Source organism: Pelophylax lessonae (genome assembly GCF_965119305.1).
Source record: "Pelophylax lessonae genome assembly, chromosome: 3".
NCBI classification, from domain to species: Eukaryota; Metazoa; Chordata; class Amphibia; order Anura; family Ranidae; genus Pelophylax; species Pelophylax lessonae.
The window spans coordinates 493,332,682-493,352,311 of record NC_138770.1 but is presented as its reverse complement, the minus strand read 5'-3'; the positions used below and the strand labels follow the sequence as shown (position 1 = coordinate 493,352,311).

Here is a 19,630-nt window from a genome sequence, read left to right as displayed (position 1 = left end):
TTAGTGTGTGTATTTTGTGAATTGTCTTTTTTTTTTTCTTCTTTTTTTTTTTGGGGGGACCAGGGCGTGATGACAGGAGGAGATGTAGAAATGCTGCCCTCGGCAGGGCAGGCAGTTTCGGGATGTAAGGTGACTACCTTGAATGTAAGGGGGCTAACTGCACCGGAAAAACGCACACACCTCCTGCAGGATTTAAAACGTAGCCACTCACATATAGCATTTATACAGGAGACGTATTTCCGAAAGGATTGTGTCCCTAAGTTGTACAACAGGGAATTTCCCCGGGTGTATCATGCACCATCACCTATTTCTAAATCCAAGGGTGTAAGTACTCTTTTTTCTAGGGCCCTTACCTGGTCGTTTAAAGAAGAATCCCTCTGGCAGATTCCTACTGGTTGAAGGGAATATTGGACGCACTACAGTAACGTTACTAAATGTGTATATGCCTAATACAGATCATATATCTTTTTTGCAGCATCTGATTCCGGTAGTCTTGGGTTTTCGGGAGGGGCACCTCGTGATGGGTGGAGATTTTAATAATGTATCTGAACCACTGCTGGATACGTCCAGGGGTACATCAAGTATTTCTCATAAACGGCTATGATGCCTACAACGGAAACTCTCTCTCCTCGATCTGACTGATCCATGGCGATTGATGCACCCAGGTGAGCGAGACTATACATATTACTCACCGATCCATAATGTTTACACTCGAATAGATCATATTTTGATTCCGCTAAAAGACCTCCCCTTAGTAATCTCCTCACATATTGATACATTCTCTATGTCGGACCATGCTCCGGTCCACATCACTATTGTCTTGGACTCTAAGCCTGTTAGACCGTATACGTGGAGGCTTAATGAATCGTTAATTCAATCATCAATGGCTAAGGTAGAAGTAGACGAGGTACTCTCCAACTACTTTTTGGAGAATGTGGATGACTCCTTATCTCCGTCAGTAGTATGGGAGGCTCATAAATGTGTTGTAAGGGGGGTGCTTATTCTAATCGGAACGCGACGTAAGAGAGAACAAGAAAATGCTTTGACAGCTTTATTTTCTCAGGTAGAGTCCTTTAGTAAAATACACAAACAGTCTCTCACGGTAGAGAATCTTATACCTCTTACCCATGCCAGAGAAGAGTTAAATCGCCTTCTGTTTCAGAAGACTATAAGGGGAATGGCATGGGCAAGGAGGAATTATTATGAATTCTCAAGTAAACCTGGGGCAATGTTGGCAAGGGCCCTTAGGGGCCCAAGGAGGCAAACACATATCTCACATATACAGAGGATCGATGGTCAGTTAGTACATACATCGTCAGAAATTGCAGGAGAGTTTCACTCTTTTTTTCAATCACTGTATAATCTACCGTCTGACAGGCGGAAATCTCCTCAAGAGGAAAAGGATCTGGCAGAGGCTTACATACAGGAAGCGGGAATGCCTTTCCTTACGACGGAGCAGGCATCCATGTTAGAGGGGGAGATTACTCTTGAAAAATTAACCACGGCCCTATCGCAATCTAAACCTCATAAAGCCCTGGGACCGGATGGGCTCACTATGTTATACTACCAGCAGTTTATGGATCGTATAGGTAAACCACTTTTAGCTTATTTTAATTCAGTGAGTGGCGGGATTCCGCCACCTAATGATTCTCTTAGAGCATATATTACCCTCATTCATAAGGAGGGGAAAGATCCTCAGTTGTGCGGTAGCTACCAACCTATTTCTCTACTTAATTTTGACTCAAACTATATGCAAAAATACTTGCGAATCGCTTAATGCCTCATATCCCTAATCTTGTGCATTTTGATCAAGTGGGTTTTGTCCCTTTACGGGAGGCAAGGGACAACACAATCCGGACCATTGACCTTATCCATAAGGCAGGGGCGACACGTAGTCCATTGGTGGTGTTATCAATGGATGCAGAGAAGGCCTTTGACATGGTGGCCTGGAGTTTTATCCGGGCCATCCTGTCACATATTGGCCTAGGCCCACAGATGATGCAAGGTATATTGCCACTTTATTCCATGCCGATGGCTGCGGTAAGGGTTAATGAGTGACGGTCAGAGTTCTTCCCAAACTCAAATGGCACCCGCCAGGGTTGTCCATTGTCGCCTCTTGTTTTTATTTTGACACTGGAAGCATTTCTGTGCTTGATACACAATAATGACATATCAGGCATGCGGGTTGCTGGCGAACAACATTGGGTGGCCGCTTATATCGTCACCAACCCGATTATTTCACGTTCAAGTCAGCGGCGTTGAATATATCTACTCCTGTACAGGAGGAGCGTTCTCTGCGAACATCCTTTCTGTTTCAGTGGGCTTCTGGTTCATTAACATTTTTGGGGGTCCAAATCACAGATGATCCCATGGACTTATTCAGGAAAAATTATACACCTCTGTTGGAAATAATAAAGGCAGAGTTTCGTGCGTGGCAATCTTTGACATTGACATGGTTTGAGAGGTGTAGTGCTCTTAAAATGAACATTTTGCCCCGGATTCTTTATATTATGCAAGCTATACCGATTACAGTTCCTTTATCGTTTTTTCACCAGACTAGGGCTCTTTTTCGCTCCTTCATTTGGGCCTCCAGGTCCCCAAGGATTCGGTTACAGACGTTATCCCTGCCAAAGTTGAAGGGGGGGGTGGGTCTCCCAGATATCCTTAGATATTATCGAGCATCACATCTAGTGCGAGTCTTGGATTGGCACAGTAATATAGCATTTAAACGCTGGGTTGGTCTGGAGGTCGGTGAGGCCGGTCAGCTTACACCACTGGCCCCCTGGTCTTCATATGCCCCTTTAGATCCTGTGCTTTTATACCCTACAATTGGAGCCACATTACAAAAATCCGGCCGGATAAAACAGCATCCGATGGTAGCACCTGCACTTTCTCCTCTTATGCCCATTGTAGGTAACCAAGATTTCCCGCCGGGATGTACAAGTGCTAAGGTACGGGGACTGGTCCATATGGGTAAGATACGATGGATATGTGGCATCAGGGCCCAATACCCACAAATAGGGAGACTGCCAAATGGACCGAACCAGAGTTAGATTATTTAAGCACCTGTCAAATTTGACATTTTCTTGTTTTACTCCAACAAAGGGGGTATGAACCGCAAGCTTTAACTACATTTGAATCAATGTGTCGAGCGGGGAATCCCCTCAGACATACTCTGTCTATATGTTATACATTTTCGACAGATGAATCGAAGGGACAACGAGTTTCTTTTTTACCTCAATGGGAGAGGGAACTGGAAATTTCCCTGACTTCGGCGCAAAGAGATAAAATACTGACAATGGTACATAAATCCTCTATGGACTGTAAGTATCAGGAGATAGGCTACAAAATTCTAACTAGATGGTATAGGGTCCCTGTATGCTGCATAAGATGGAAGCAACTTGTTCGGATAGGTGCTGGCGTTGTGGATCGGGTGAGGGGTCAATGCTCCACATTTTTTGGGCCTGTCCCTTTTTACAGCCATTTTGGATAAAGGTAGCTTCAGTCATCAAACAGTTGACAGCATTTGAGGTGAGAGAGGATCCCGCATTGTGTCTCCTCCATCTTATGAGGTGCTCAATCCGAAAATATAAAAAATCTCTAACACTTCGACTTCTTAATGCTGCAAAGACATGTATCCCAGCTATGTGGAGGCAAGCGCAACCACCTGTGAGTAAACTATGGTTCCCTAAGGTCAACGAGATTTATAGGATGGAGGAACTGACTGCGACTCTAAAGAATACGGAAGAACAGACTAAAGAGCGATGGAAGCCCTGGGTGCATTTTATGGGCACTTTTCTTCTCTCTTCTCTCGCTCTCTGGTATGAAATTGTCTCATGTGTTATGATAATTTGGTGCAGTGGTAAATATGCCCATGAATATGTAATGTTCCACGTGTTTTGTGTTTTATGTTGTTTTATATAATAAGAAAATGATAATAAAGATGTTAAATTAAAAAAAAAAAGATCTAAATGGCAGCTAACTGGGGGTAACCATTTTCCTACTGCCTGCATAGTTAACAAGGTCATTGATCCTTTGTCTATATGCTGTAATTGTTTTGCCGACGAAGAAAGCTCCACATCGGCAACACATAAGAGTATGGAAGGACACCGTCTTTAGCTGGATTGCATTATAAGCTAGGCTTATCCTTTTCTATTGTCAACATAGGTAAGAGCCATTTAATAATGATGTATAATGTTGAGTCACATATATGGACTACTGGGTCATTAGGAACCAGTACTCTTAAAGGGAAACCAAGATAATGTAGTTAAAATATTACAATAAGAGTATGAATTTATAGTAAAACAATCCGGTAACCTATCTAGTCCCTATACTATATATGGCAAATAATGGTGGCCCTGTAGTGATATTTAAATATAAAATGATCAGTAGGGGAACGTGGACGGATGTAGAGTGAGGCGGATGTGTTAGAAAAGAGCTACCGACATCCTACTACTGATCCAAAGATCTCCGGCAATATAGGCACCGGATCACATCGGCGATTCTCCCGCGCCTGAAGCAGCGGTTCTCTGGGACTCCGGTGATGCCTTCCAAGAACCGCTCCAGTGCTCCGACTGCCCAAGGGCCGGGGTCAGTAGGGGGCACCATGAGAGGCTCCACGTTATACAGGGACAGTATATTTAGATCCGTCTAAATAATGTGTCCGCCTAACACATTTTTTAGAAAGGAATGTGGCTCGAAGCGAGACCTGGCGGCAGTGCAGGGACAAGGTCATCCAGCGCCAAGGCAAAAATGACAAATTGCACCCCCTCAGGGTTAGGGTCAGGGCACCCCCATCGCTGCAATATACCACTGCACCCAGGGCAGCTGTCCCTCCTGCCCACCCCTTGTCCCAGCCCTGCCTGGGAGGAAGGTTGGATGAGCGTGAGATGGGAACAGAGGAGGAGGCGGCAGGATGAGTGGGGGACTGCGGGAGATGGTGAGGGGATTGGTCGGAGGAGGCGGCAGCGGCACTCGTACTACTGCTGGAAGAAGCTTGCATCCTGTGAAGTAGTAGCGGAGCGGGTCAGGGTCCCGGGCTGTCGTACCTTGCAACTGGGGATGGTGATGGAGCCAGCAGGCAGTGGGAAGGTAAGAGGAGTCAGTGATATCAGATGAAATCACAAGACACTGACTCCTTTACCAGGATTAATGTACAGTAGTGATCAGGGAGCCCTGTTAAAGGATCTGGGTACGTTACAGGCATCTGAAAGCGGTAGAACATTAAACAGGATTAATTCATTTTTTGGGGGGTCTCCTGGTGTAGTATGGGGGAATAGGGGACCCCCCTCTCTCACCCTCTCTCCCTCTCCCCTCCTCTCTCTCTCACCCCTTCTCTTTCTCTCCCCCCTCACTGTCTCCCCCCTCTCCGTCTAACCCCCTTCTCTTTCTCCCTTTTTCTCCCCCCATCTCTCTCCCTCTCCCCTCCCTCTCTCTCCCCCCTCTCTCACTCCCCCTTTCTTTCACTCCCTATCTCTCTCCCCTCTTTATCTCACCCTATCTCTCTCCCCTCTCTATCTCACCCCCCTCTCTCTCTCTCTTTCTCTCACCTCACACTCTCTCACCCACTTCTCCCTCTTTCTCTATCACCCCCCTCATCCCCTCTTTCTCTCACTCCCTATCCCCCCTTTCTCTCCCCCCCGTCTCTCTCACCCCCTGTCTCTCTCACCACACCCTCTATCTTTCACCCCCTCTCTCTCCCTCTCCCTATCTTTCACTCCCTATCTCTCTCCCCTCTATCTCTCCCCCTCTCTCACACCTCACTCTCTCTCACCCCTTCTCTCTCTTTCTCTATCACCCCCTCATCCCATCTTTCTCTCACTCCCTCTCTCTCTCACCCCACTCTCTCTCCCCCTCTTTGTCTCTCACACCACTCCCTCTCTCTCCCCCCCCCCACTCCCCACACTTTCTCACCCCTCTCTCTCTCTCTCCCTTTCATCCCCTCTCTCTCTCCCATTACTCTGTCTAACCTCCTTTTCTCTCCCTCTTTCTCTATCAACCCCTCTCTCTCTCTCACCCCCATCTCTCTCTCTCTCTCTCTTCCCTCTCTCTCCCTCTCTGTCCCGCTCTCTCAATCTCCTCTCTCTCTCTCACACTCCTCTCTCTCTCCCCCCTCTTTCTCTCTCACCCCTCTCTCTCACCTCACTCTCTCACCCCCCTCTATCACCTCACTCCCTCTCACCCCCTTGTCCCACTTTTTCTCTCACCCCCCTCTCTCTCGTCCCCTCTCTGTCTCACCCCACCCTCTCTTCCCCCTATTTCTCTTTCACCCCCTCTCTCTCCCCCTCTCTCTTTCTCTCTCACCCCTCTCTCTCTCTCTCTCACGTCCCCTCTCTCTCTTTCACCCCCCTCTCCTCCTCTTTCTCTCTCACCCCTCTTTCTCACCCCCTCTCTCTTTCTTTCACCCCCTCTCTCTCACCCCTCTCTCTTATGTCCTCTTTCACTCTCTACCCCTCTCTCTCACCTCACACTCTCACCCCCCTCTATCACCTCACTCCCTCTCACTCCCTTCTCCCACTTTTTCTCTCACCACCCTCTCTGTCTCACCCCACTCTCTCTTCCCCCTATTTCTCTTTCACCCCCTCTCTCTTTCTCTCTCACCCCCCCTCTCTCTTTCTCTCTCACCCCCCCCCTCTCTCTCTCTCACTCCCCCTCTCTCTCTTTCACCCCCCCACTCCTCAACTTTCTCTCTTTCCGTCTCACACCCTTCTCTCTCTCCCTTTTTCTCTATCAACCCCCTCTCTCTCACTCCCTCTCTCTCACCTCACTCCCTCACCCCCTCTCTCACCCCACTCTCTCTCACCCCCTTCTCCCTCTCTCTCTTTCACCCCCCTCTCTCTCTCATCCCCCCTCTCTGTCTCACCCCCTTCTCTGTCCCACCCCTATTTCTGTCCTACCCCACTCTCTCTTTCCCCTTTTTCTGTTTCACCCGCTCTTTCTCACGCCACTCCCTCTCTGTTTCTTTCTCTCACCTCCCTCACTCTCCTCCCCCTCCCTCTCTCACCCCCCTCTCTCTCTTTCTCTATTACCCCCATCTCTTTCACACTTCCTCTCTCCCCCCTCTCCCCCATCCTCTATCTCTCTTTCTCTATCACCCCCCTTTCTCTCTCTTTCACCCCCTCTCTCTCCCCCCTCGCATCCTCTCTCTCTCTCCACCCCTCTTTCTCCCTCCCCCTCTCTCTCACCTCACTCTGTTTCACCCCCTTCTCTCTCTCCCTCTTTCTCTATCACTCCCTCTCTCTCCCCCTCTCTCACTCCTCCCCTCTCTCTCTGCCTTCTCTCCTCTCCCCCTCTTTCTCTCTCACCCCCTTCTCTCTCTCACCCCCTCTCTTTCACCCCATTTCTCACTCCCTCTCTCCCAGTCTCTTACCTCACTCTCTCCCATCCGCTTCTCCCTTTTTCTCCCTCACCCCCCTGTCTCTTTAACACCACTCTCCCCCTTATTTCTCTCACCCCCCTCTCTCACCCCCTTCCTCTGCCCCCTCTCTCTTTCACACTACTCCAACTCTCCCTTTATCTCTCACCCCCCTCTCTCTCACTTCCCACTCTTTCTCACTCCCCTCTCTCTGTCTCACCCCCCTATCTCTCTTTTTCCCCTTCCCCCCCCACTTTCTCTCTCATATCCTCTCTCTCTCTCTGCACCTCTTTCTCTCTCCATCTCACGCCCTTATCTCTCTCCCCCTCTCTCTCTCCCTCTCCCACCTCTCTCTCACCCCTCTCTCACTCACCCCCTCTCTCACCCCCTGTCTCTCTCATCACGCCCTCTCTCTCTCACTCCCCTTTTCTTTCACTCTCTATCTCACCCCCTCTCACTCCCTCTCTCTCTCACCTCACTCTCTCTCACCCCATCTCCATCTTTCTCTATCACCCTCCTCATCCCCTCTCTCTCTCACCCCACACTTTCTCCCACTCTCTCTCTCTCTCTCTCCACTCCCTCTCCCCCTCTCTCTCTCTCTCCCTCTCTCTCTCTCATCCCCCTCTCACTCCCCCCTCTCTCTCCTACCCCCTCTCTCTCTTTCATCCCCTCTCTCCCCACACTTTCTCCCCCCTCTCTCTCTCTGACACCACTCCCTCTCCCTCTCTCTCTCTCATCCCCCTCTCACTTCCCCCTCTCTCTCTCTTTCATCCCCTCTCTCCCCCCTCATTCTCTCTCTCCCCTCACTCTGTCTAACCCCCTTTCTCTTTCTCACTCTTTCTCTATCACCCCCATTTCCCTCACCACTCTTCTCTCTCACCCCCCCCCCCTCTTTCTCACCCCCAATCTCTCTTTCACCACCTCTCTCTTTCCCCTCTCTCTCTCTCTCCCTCTCTTTCACTCTCTACCCCTCTCCCTCACCTAACTCCCTCTCACCCCCTTCTCCCTCTTTCTCTCTCACCCCCTCTCTCTCATTCCCTCTCTATCTCACCCCACTCTCTCTTCCCCTATTTCTCTTTAACCCTCTTTCTCTCTCACCACCCTCTCTCTCACTCCCTCCCCTTTCTCTCACCCCCTCTCTCTCTTTCACCCCCCCTCTCTCCTCCTCTTTCTCTCTCACATCCTCTCTCTACCACCCCCTCTCTCTCACCTCACTCTCTTACCCCCCCTCTCTCACCTCACTCTCTCTCACCCCTTCTCCCTCTTTCTCTCTCACCCCCTCTCTCTCATCCCCACTCTCTCTTATCGCCTCTCTGTCCCACCCCATCTCTTTCTCACCCCACTCTCTCTTCCCCCTATTTCTCTTTCACCCCCTCTCTCTCACCCCCTCTCTCTGCCCCCCTCTCTCTCACACCACTCCCTCTCTCTCTTTCTTTCTCTCTCACCTCCCTCTCTCTCACTCCCACCCTCTCTCTCTCACCCTCTCTCTCTCTCTCTTTCACCCCTGTTTCTCTCTCTCCGTCTCACCCCTTCCCTCTTTTTCTATCACCCCCTCCCTCTCGCTTCCTCTCTCCCCCATTCTCTCTCTCTCGCATTATTTCTCTATCCTCCCCCCTCTCTCTTTCACCCCCTCTCTCTCTCACCCCCTCTCTCACATCCTCTCTCCATCTCTCTTTCTCTCTCCCCCCCTCGTACTCTCTCTCCCCCTCTCTCTCACCTCACTCTGTTTCACCCCCTTTTCTCTTCCCCCTCTTTCTATACCACTCCCTCTCTCTCTCTCTTCTTCCTCTCTCCCTTTTCTCTCCACCCTCTCTCACTCCCCCTCTCTCTCTATTACACCCCCTCTCTCACCCTCTCTCACACCCCCTCTCTCTCTCTTTCTCTCTCTACCCGCCCTCTCTAATCTCACTCTCTCACCCCCTTCTCCCTCTTTCTCTTTCACCTTCTCTCTCTCTCACCCCACTCTCCTCCCTATTTCTCTTTCATCCCCTCTCTCTCTCTCACGCCCTCTCTCACCCCCTCTCTCTGCCCCCTCTCTCTTTCACACCTCTCCATCTCTCCCTTTTTCTCTCACCCCTTCTCTCTCACTTGCTACTTTTTCTCAGTCCCCCCTTTATCTCACCCCCATCTCTCTTTTTACCCTCACTCTCCTTCTTTCTCTCTCACATCCTCTCTCTCTCCACCCCTCTTTCTCTCTTCCCTCTCTCATCCCCTTCTCTCTCTCCCTCTTTCTCTATCACCTCCTCTCTTTCGCATTCCCTCTCTCTCTCTCTCTCTCTCTCTCTCTCTCTCTCTCTCTCACACCCCTCTCTCTCTCCCCCCTCTTTCTCTCTCACCCCTCTCCCTCACCACTCTTTTCTTTTGTATCCCCTATTTCTCACTCCCCCCTCTTTCTCACTCCCCCTCTCTCTCTCTTTCACCCCCTCTTCCCCTCTCTCTCACTCCTTCTCTCTTTCTTTCTCTACTCCTCTATCTCACCTCACTCTCTTACCCCCTTCTCCCTCTTTTTCTCTCACCCTCTCTCACTCACTCCCTCTCTCACCCCTCTCTCCCCCCTCTTTCTCTCACCTCACTCTGTCTCACTCCCTTCTCTCCCTCCCTCTTTCTCTATCACCCCCCTCTCTCTCACCCCCTCTCTTTCTCACACCCCTCTTTCTCTCTCACCCCCTTCTCTCTCTTCTCTCTCTCACCCCCTTGTCTCTCTCACCCCCTTTCTCTTGTTCCCCTCTCTCAACCTCCTGTCACTCTTACCTCCGTCTCTCTCACCCCCTCACCCCCCTCTCTTTTTCACCCCCCCTCACCCCCCTCTCTCTCTCACCCCCCGTCACTACCTCCCTCACCCATCCTCCCTCTCTACACAAGGCAATTAACCTCTTAGTCATCGGGCACCTTTACTGCATATGTAACAAGCAGGTGCTACCTACAGCCCCCCGAAAACCACACCCAATGTTCACTGCGGTACTCGCAGAGGGCTCAATGAGCTCCTATTCCCCAGGGGCCCTATGAGTTGTCAGTCCGCCCCTGCTCCGACACCCAGTAAACAGCCTCCGCTGGCCCTTGCCACGAGGTCAGACGCCATTTTAGCTGCCAAGCTGCAGGCTCTGCTAGCAGACTTAGACATGGAGGACACGGAATCCGAACATGCTGCGGCTGCAGCTGCCCCTTCAAAACCAGATAACACAGCCACAATACTAGCGGCCATAGAACACAGCAATAACTCCTTGCTAGTCAGGATGGATCAGCTCACAGAAGAGTGTAATCTTATCAGAAATTATCTAACTGAATCAGATTTATGTATCTTTGCAACTGAGGATGTCACCACACAGCATTCAGGCATCATAGAAGACCTCCAGCGCACAGTGAAAGCCCAGGTTTCCAAATCTGATGATGCTGAAAATCAGCTTCCCTGAAATAACGTACGTGTCATCGGCCTTCTGGAAAAATCAGAAGGTGAGTACCCGTTGCTAATTCGGGACCGGTGATATTGCTTGTAAGGGTAGACATCAGGCAATGGCCTCTGCCAATCTTCTTTGTACCTAGTCGTCATGGGTACGATGCAATTTAAACTGATTTCATGGAACATAAGAGGTTTCAATAACAAATTTAAACATTCATATTATTCAGAAACTTACATTCTCATAAGCCACACATCCTGTTTCTTCAAGAAACACACCTCACAGGAAATAAGGTTTTGGCTCTGTGCAGATCCTGGATCAAACAGGCATTTCATGCCACATACTCCTCCTATGCCAGGGGTGTAGCAATCTTAATAAATTAGTCCCATCCGTGTAAAGTTGAAAAAGTTATTACAGATCCCGGAGGGAGTTATGTTATATTACTCTTGGATATACAAAATATCCTATGGATTTTCGTTAATATATACCTGCCTCCGGCTGTTGATCACTCATTATTGTACACAATCTATGAAAAATAGACTCCTTACCAAAGTACACATATGGTGTTCAACTCTATTGATGATCCGATTCTAGACACCTCCAATCTGCAAAGATCTGCCTACCAGTATCTGCTGCAGTGGGCACAAACTTTTGCGCTTACAGAACTTTGGAGATGGAAACATACCAATGCCAGGTCTTTTTCTCACCTATTGGTCTCACACAGATCAAGCTCCCGTATTGACCTGACATTTGGTAGTTCACCAGTATTGTTAATGATACCTGAAGCCTCCTATCTTCCATCAGGTTTGTCTGATCATTCACCTCTGAAATTAGGTTTACGAAATTGTGAAAAAAGACATCTGGGTACGTAGAGGTTAGCTGAGTGCAAAATGAAAGAAATTTATGAGCGAATTTCTCCCCAATTGGACTCATAATGGTCCACCAATATTGGTTCTGCCCCTCAATTGGTGGTGTGGGATGCATTTAAGGCAACGGTACAGGGGGAATATATCTCAGCAATTAAGGCCACCACGAATGATTATGCCCCTCAGAAGACAGTACAATTGGAGAAGTATGAAACTGATGCCACCCTAGCCTTTGCTATTAATCCCACATCAGAGGCTTATCTCGATCTGGCTCTGGCTAGAAGAGAGAAATCTCTGATAAACAATGGCACACAATTATACAAAGTCCCCTACTCCTCATGAAGCTGCCCAGCCAAGTTTGATAAAGTGTGGGACACCTGGACAAAATCTCTTTCAACTAATGAAGCCTAGGCAGCGTTCTTAGTGTGTGGCTTCCCATACTCACATATTCCTAAAGCCCCAAGGTTTCCTTAAGCAACTCTTTCTTGCATACCTTTACTGAGTTAAAGTATATACTATTATTGTATCCAGTTACCAATTTTTCTCCAAGTGAAAGGTGATAGTGAAAGATATTCTATATGTAGTGATGGTAACCTTTAATCCTGTCTTTTGGTGGAACCGAGCAGCTGAATTTTGTTTTCCTTTTGTTTTATAGTAGTCTTAAGCAGTGTGCTCAACCTAGATGTAATGTTCAAGCCGGGCAATGCCCAGAGGCTCGGTTTTGTTATACCCTTTACCTATTTTTAAAAATAATAAAAATAATTAAAAAAAAAAATGATCAGTATGTTTTGAAGATGTTATAGTGCTTGCTCCTGTTTATATATACAGCCCTATTATCTTATTATCATAGGGATGTGGGATATTGATATAATATCCAATATATGTCTTGTTTTAAATGAAAAACTGTCTGTTTAAATTGTAATTGTAATACAGGTAATTTTTTTTTGCCAAAATGAGCCTTTTGTGAGGCTGTGTTGTGCCACTAAAATCCATTTTCTTCATATCCTCCCATACAACATTCATCCTATGTATCAACCAAATTAGTGGAAATTAATCAAGAGTTTGCCCAGTGAAAATAGCTGTTCCTGGACATTTGGTGACATCTATTCTTCAATAGGGAAAGATCTTAACTGGAACATTCACCCTGGAACTTTACCGTTCCTAGAACCTGGAACATCAGACATATGTCCATGCCATATCAAGAAAGAAAACATGCAGCCACCCTGCTATGCTAATATCAGCACCCATTCCCTTCAGTATTTTGGAGGATTTTAAGAGGGGTTTCCCCAACAAACAGGAGATTCCCTCCCAAACACCGGTTTCTTATTCTAATGGGCTTTGCCTAGAAGGAAAGGGGGGGGGGGGGCTTGTGAGCCTCCTTCTTGCCCTCCATGAGCACTAAGGGAGTTCCTACCAATGGCATTCGTTTAAGTGCCAAGGGAACACTGCGGAAAGAGGGTTTCTCATGATGCCACTGCCCATATTTGGACTGATACCAAATATGGACAATGAAGTAATTAGAAATTCCTTCCCCAGAACTTCCTGTGCACCTAAAGACATGCCCGTGCCAGGAACTCCCTTCAGAGTTCAAACATGAGTTTCTGCAGTGACAATTGGGGACCTGTGTTTTTTCATTCAGCACTTGATAGGACGGACAGGAAATCTTTGGAGATCACTGAAACCTGAACATTTTAGTCAAATTTAGTTGAATGGTGTTTTTTTAAATCTGTCTGTTGTGTTTATTTACTTAAAACTTCATACCACACATACCGTAAACTTGTTAATGGTCCAAGGAAACCAGTTCATGAGGAAGGGAACAACCACCAAATTGACTCCCGTGGGTGGCAGGTAGGTTGTACATAAACACCTATCAGCATGGGGCATGCAAGCTGGTATCAACTTATTTGTCACTCCATTTCTATAGGGATACCATATGGCTTGGCATGCCAAACTGGTTAGCTATAGGGAGGGGGAAATAAGCTATATTAAATATTTGTGTAAAAATAAAATGTTACAAAATATATATATATTGCTCTTCTGCTACTGTATAAATATAGTTCCATCGCTTTGGAGATCTTATTTGGGCAGATTTGCAAGTTAAAAGCTTTTGCTTGCATTCATTGAACACGTTAAATTAAACAGCTGTTTACCAGCTACTGCATTCTATGTGAATGCCATTGAATCTCATTTGGATGAATTCTGGTAAATGATTCCCTGGGCAAACTTCTCAATGAAAGGCTAATAAATAGACCCCGTTTTATATATAAATTGATGTTAAATGTGCACCTAAGCTGTAGTTGCTGAATAAATCTAAAGCTAAGATGTGCAATGCATACAATTGGATTATCTAGCTGGTTATGGTGGGATTGGGCAACAACCATATTTCTTTACCTTTAAGCCCCTTACCTTGCCAGGCCCCCCTGGCTGAAACCTATTGGAGGAAGCATCAATATGCAGGGATTTTTCTGTCCAGTTACTATTTGTTTCCTCCTACACTAAGTTGGAGCTGAGAGCGTCTAGACTGTATTTCCTCTTCCATAGCCCTAAACATGCACAACCACTTTCATAGGATCTTCTGAAAGGTAGATTGTGCCTGCATAATTAACTGCTTTCTTTTATGTATTATTATTGCTCTTGTTATAGGAAATCCACATGGATGGAAATGCAAAATTCTACCAAAAAGATGAAACTGAGCAAACATCATTCAGTGATCATCATCCCAGGTCAGATCAAAAGGGAGGTTTCAGAAGCTCCTTCCGTAAGCTGTTTAAAAAGAAGTGAGTTGAAAAAGAAAGTCCTATACTCCCTAGGCTTGGTATCTATAACATTCTATAATATGTTTTGTATTCCAAGAAAACAAGGGCATAATATCAGCCTAAAAAATCAAATAGATCAGCAGATGTAACAAATTGCTTTGATTTTTGGGTGGCTGTATCTGATCTTTAAAGATTTCTCAAGACACTCGTATGGCTAAATGTGAAATCAAAGCTCCAAACAAAGTGAATTATTGAGGGGCTGGTGGATTTCATTAGTGTTTTATTCCCTGCTAGGTCATTTTGCTTGTTATGCAAACTAATTGTACCATCACCTGTACACTCATGGTGGATCATGAGTTTAATTTAAACCTAGCTTGTAGTGTCAGTTGCTGGAGTTCATTCTCAGTATAGTCCTCCTGGGAATTCACTAGGAAGGGGGCACATTGGTGTCTCCTGCCTGCTAATGGGTTTTCAATAGAAATATATTGAGTATCAAGATTTCTCATCCTAAAACTGTCAATGCCCTGCATGGGTTGCAAGGAAGACATCTGCCTACCGTAATGTCTGAGATCTTTAGGTGGTACCCAGGGGTGGAGAATGACTCCCCAATCCATCAAAACGTAGTGAAATGCTTAGGTGTTCTATTTTAAAAAGCTGCATGTTAGCAGATGTGCACCATTTTAACAGTACAGGTAAAAGTCATTGACAGATGTGCTCTTTATAGCTACCATCTTTATGTCACTTTGCTCTTCTAGGCCTACCATTTTTAGTGATGCTTGCAGCGTACACCTTGCTGTTCATTACATAAACCTTTGGTGAACCTGTGGTTTGCCTGTGCATTGAAAAGCAACAGGTTCAATTTATTACCCCACTTCTGTTTGCTCACTTGCTGTTCTGTTCAGCTGCCAGGAGCGAAAGTAAAAACTTGTGTAAGCTACAAGTCATAGGAATTGTAGCTTACAAGCTTACACAGGGCTATTGATTCCCCATGTGATAATGTTGATTAGTCCAGTGCTGACCCAGTAACAACTCACAAGCATCAAGGTCTTTGGAGAAGGCAAGAAAAAAAACATTCAACTCACCTGTTCTTACAGTGTTATTTCCTCCCTAGGCAAAGTAGTTAGTCAAAGATACTTTTGAAAGATACTGCTCAGATACAGGAAATATTTATCACGTGATATCCAAAATATATGATCTGATAAATACACCTGAAAGGCAATATAAATTATCTTTATAATTGTCTCGTGCCTTCTCACCTGAGCAGCGTCAGAGTATGATCAACCTTGTCCATAAATCCTCTATATGTACTAAATATCAAGAAACAAATTTTAAAATATTGACAAGGTGGTATTACACTCCATATAAATTACACAAAATCTTGATTAATAACTCGGATCAATGCTGGCGCTGCTCGGTAGAAGAGGGCACATTAATCCATATTTTTTGGTCTTGCCCCAAATTGACGGACTTTTGGAAAAAGGTTAGAGTGATCATGCAAAAGTTTACAAAAGTTGAGATTCCGGAAGATCCAGCTTTTTTTCTTCTACAACTAAATAACTCATCAATGAGGAAATATAGAGAATCGGTAATAGGTCATCTTGCAAATGAGGCCAGACTTTACCCCTTAACTGGAAAAAACAAACATCTCCAACAATAGCAGGTTGGGTTCGGAAAATAGAGAAAATAAACAAAATGGAGGATTTAGTAATGACAGCTCAACATAAGAGGGAAAAATATATAGAGACGTGGGGAGCATGGAATCTATTTATCTTATCGAGAGAAGGTATAGCACTACTAGATTGAAAAATTGAATGGAAGTATGATGTACGCGTTGAGTATTTTTCTTTGGGTAGAGGTAACATTTGCCCGCCAGGAAATGGAAGGGATCAATATCCCCCCCCCCCCTTTCTTTTTTTTCCCTTTCCCCTCTTTCCTTCCCCTCTGGTTGTTTTTTTTTTTTTGTTTTGTTTTTTTTTTTGCTGTTTTTTTTGGGGGGTTTTGAGGGTTGTTTATGTAGGTATAAAAGAAGGAAAATTGGGGTGGGAAGAGACTGTACTATGTGTAGCTTTATCATGAAGACAAGTTGGCTGTATAGCAATAGAAGTAGGGTACTGCAGATAAATTGGGATAAGAGATTGTGATTGCTATATATTTGTATTAAAAATTATGTAAGAACCCTACTTTTTCCTACATTAAATGTTACTACATGTTAAATTACATGATTATAATGTATACTTTTGTTGTACAGACTTATCTCAAACCCTTAATAAAAAAAGTAAAAAAAAAAAAAAAAGTAGTTAGTCAAATTATATAGCAGTTTAGTTATTGAGGAAATTACACAATTAAAACAGGCATTTTTTTTCCCTCTTAATCAATTCTGTTACTGGCAACCTGTTGCCCGCAACAGGACGATTAGTGTGACATGTGCCATAAAGTTTTTGTAAACCCTTACATATACCTGATGAAGTGACTGTCCTCTGGTGAAACACTGAGATTAAACAAATCCTCCTACATAAGTTGTACCTGAAGCCATCTCTTATCCAAAGATGTTAAAAGTGTACAGTGTACATAGCATTTCTCATTGGCAGGAGGCAGGGATCTAATGTCACACACTGCACACCATAGATAAGTGTATTTTGAGGCATTAGTGAAGGGAACGGACACCCCCTCCCCCTCTTAATAGTCTCATAAGGACATATGATCTCATGAGCTGAGCCTGCCGATTACATGTTGTGTGCTGGATCTCCTTTCCCCATCCTCCAGGATCCCTTTGGAGTCAGCATAACCTGTCAGAAGTGACTTATGCAGGTAGCAGAGGAAGGAAACAGAGGACAAAAACTACACTTAGTGCTTTGGATTAAGGCAAGCAAACACAATAGAAGGATATGTTCATTTTTTCATTTCAAAGGTTTAAAACCACTTTAAAGTGAAAAAAAAAAAAATCTTGATGAACTAAGATATAAGAGAATGAATAAAAAAATAACCAGTATTCCTTGCTGTGCTCTGAGATTTTAGGTACTGTGGAATAGACGGCAAGGAGAAGACAAGTGAGAAATCATCTATAGACCAGTCTCCAACAAGGCAGGAGATCTTCAGAGTTCACTCTGCTCTTATCAATGAGCTTGACCGTGGAACAGCTGTATAGTAAGAATCTGTGAAAATATACAGAGCCAAAAAGATTTATGGTAGCTTATCCCTCCCTGTATTTGAAAAACAAAGCTGCTGAATATTCTAGTTCAAGCACACTTTTACCACATTCACACAAAACAGGACATGTAAAGTATTATATAGAATTACCTTTAGTATTAAGCAACTTGTAACACACTGTATAGGGTTTCAGCTACATCTTTTGAATGTAACACAAGTACTGGTAATTATAATACGTTTCAATATAGTCATAAAGAATTAAAGAACCATAAAGATTTGATTTTACCACAGTTGTTTAGGGCAAACAGTCAATGTATGGCCAACGCAAGCCTATATGTATTAGCTCTTCCATAGTGTATTCTGACAAATATGTTTGGATTAATGCAGAAATTACAGAATTCAGGCACTACGAATGGATAATGAATTGAATCCCAAGCTTTGGTATTAAATTTAATTCACACAAACTTGGGTTGATTTATTATAAATGAAGAGTGCAAAATCTGGTGCAGCTGTGCATGGTAGCCAATCAGCTTCTAACTTCAGCTTGTTCAATTAAGCTTTGACAAAAAAAAAAAAAATGGAAGCGGATTGGTTTCTTTGCACAGCTGCCCTTGATTTTGCACTCTCCAGTTTTAGTAAATAAACCCCATTGCCTGTAACTGATTTTTACTTTCATATATGTATATTTATCAGACCATTATTTTGGAGAAAATAGGGTTAACCATACCCATATGCTTATATTCTATACATTACTGGATGCTGGTATGCAGAATATTGTAGGGCTCATTGAAGTTGTGCACAATAGTGACCAGTTCATTCCTAATTTGCCCTGGAAAATTGTGAGGTGAAATCTGAATCATTTTCACCTTCTTCGCCCATTTTTGAAATACTGGGCCTTGTGTTTTCTGAATAGACATACATTTTTTTGGGGTACAGCGTCGCACGACCGCGCAATTGTCAGTTAAAGCAACACAGTGCTGTATCACAAAAAAATTACCTGGTCAGGAAAGGGGTAAAACCTTCTAGAGCTGAAGTGGTAAAAAAAAAAACATTTTATTGATACATGTTCCCCAAAGCAGTACCCAGACCCCCATATACCCCTTTTATGTCCAATTACCTGCAAATAAGCCTTCAAAATGGGCACTTTTGAATTTTCCTGTTTGGCTCCCATAGACTTCAATGGGGTTTTATAAAGGGTTATACCATTTCGCAAGACATGGGCCAAACACCCCCCTGTTTGGTTTGTAGCAGAACTCCTAAACAGGGGGGTGTTGTACCCATATCTTATGATGCAAGAGTCATGTGAGGGGGACATTCAGTGAAAAAAGAAAAAGTGAGCTGCTTCTTCTCAGTAAATTTGCAGAGCATGTGCACTGAGAGTGGCAACGCAGCAACCACAAGACTGGTTGCTATTGCTTTGCCACTAACAATAAGGAAATAAACATACATGATAGGATTAACCAGGTTTTTATTAATCTGGACACCTTGGATGGCAAAAAGCTTCTATAATCGGATAAATAATTAGCTTTAAAGAGAAATACATGTAGAAAAAAATGTGGCTGTAATGATAGTTAAATTCCTTGGCAAACTCCAGTAAAATTGTGAATTCATGTTATTCTAGTAAAACTCTGAAAACCTGTTTTTTTCCGACAAATAGAGCTTTCTTTTGATAGTATTTGATCACCTCTGCCGTTTTTATTTTTTGTGCTATAAACGAAAAAAAACACAATTTTGAAAAAAAATATCTTTTTGCTGTAAAACATATCCAATAAAAAAAATGTAAAAAAATCAATTTGTTTTCATCAATTTAGGCCAATTTGTATTCTGCTACATTTTTTTGGTAAAAAAAAATCGTAATAAGTGTATATTACTTGGTTTGCGCAAAAGTTTTAGGGTCTACAAGCTATGGGATACATTTATGGATTTTTTTTTTTATATTCTTTTTGCTAGTAATGGTGGCGATCAGCGATTTTTAGTGGGACTGAGACATTGCTGCAGACAAATTTAGCACTAAGTGACACTTTTTTGGGGACCAGTGACACCAATACAGTGATCAGTGCTTAAAAAAATGCACTGTTACTGTATAAATGACACTGACAGGGAAGGTGTTAA

General features: G+C 44.5%; 1 protein-coding gene across 2 annotated transcripts in view; it reads left to right on the top strand.

Moving 5' to 3' along the window:
• Window positions 1-17,632, top strand: part of ARHGEF33 (Rho guanine nucleotide exchange factor 33) — a 242,473-nt gene extending 224,841 nt beyond the window's left edge. For both annotated transcript variants that reach the window (XM_082252137.1, XM_082252136.1), the window contains exons 15-16: window positions 14,259-14,392; window positions 17,387-17,632. In XM_082252137.1, the coding sequence (XP_082108263.1) occupies window positions 14,259-14,392; window positions 17,387-17,516 (264 nt within the window). In that variant the 3' untranslated portion in view covers window positions 17,517-17,632. The remainder of the gene's footprint in view (window positions 1-14,258; window positions 14,393-17,386) is intronic.
• Window positions 17,633-19,630: the final 1,998 nt, after the last annotated feature.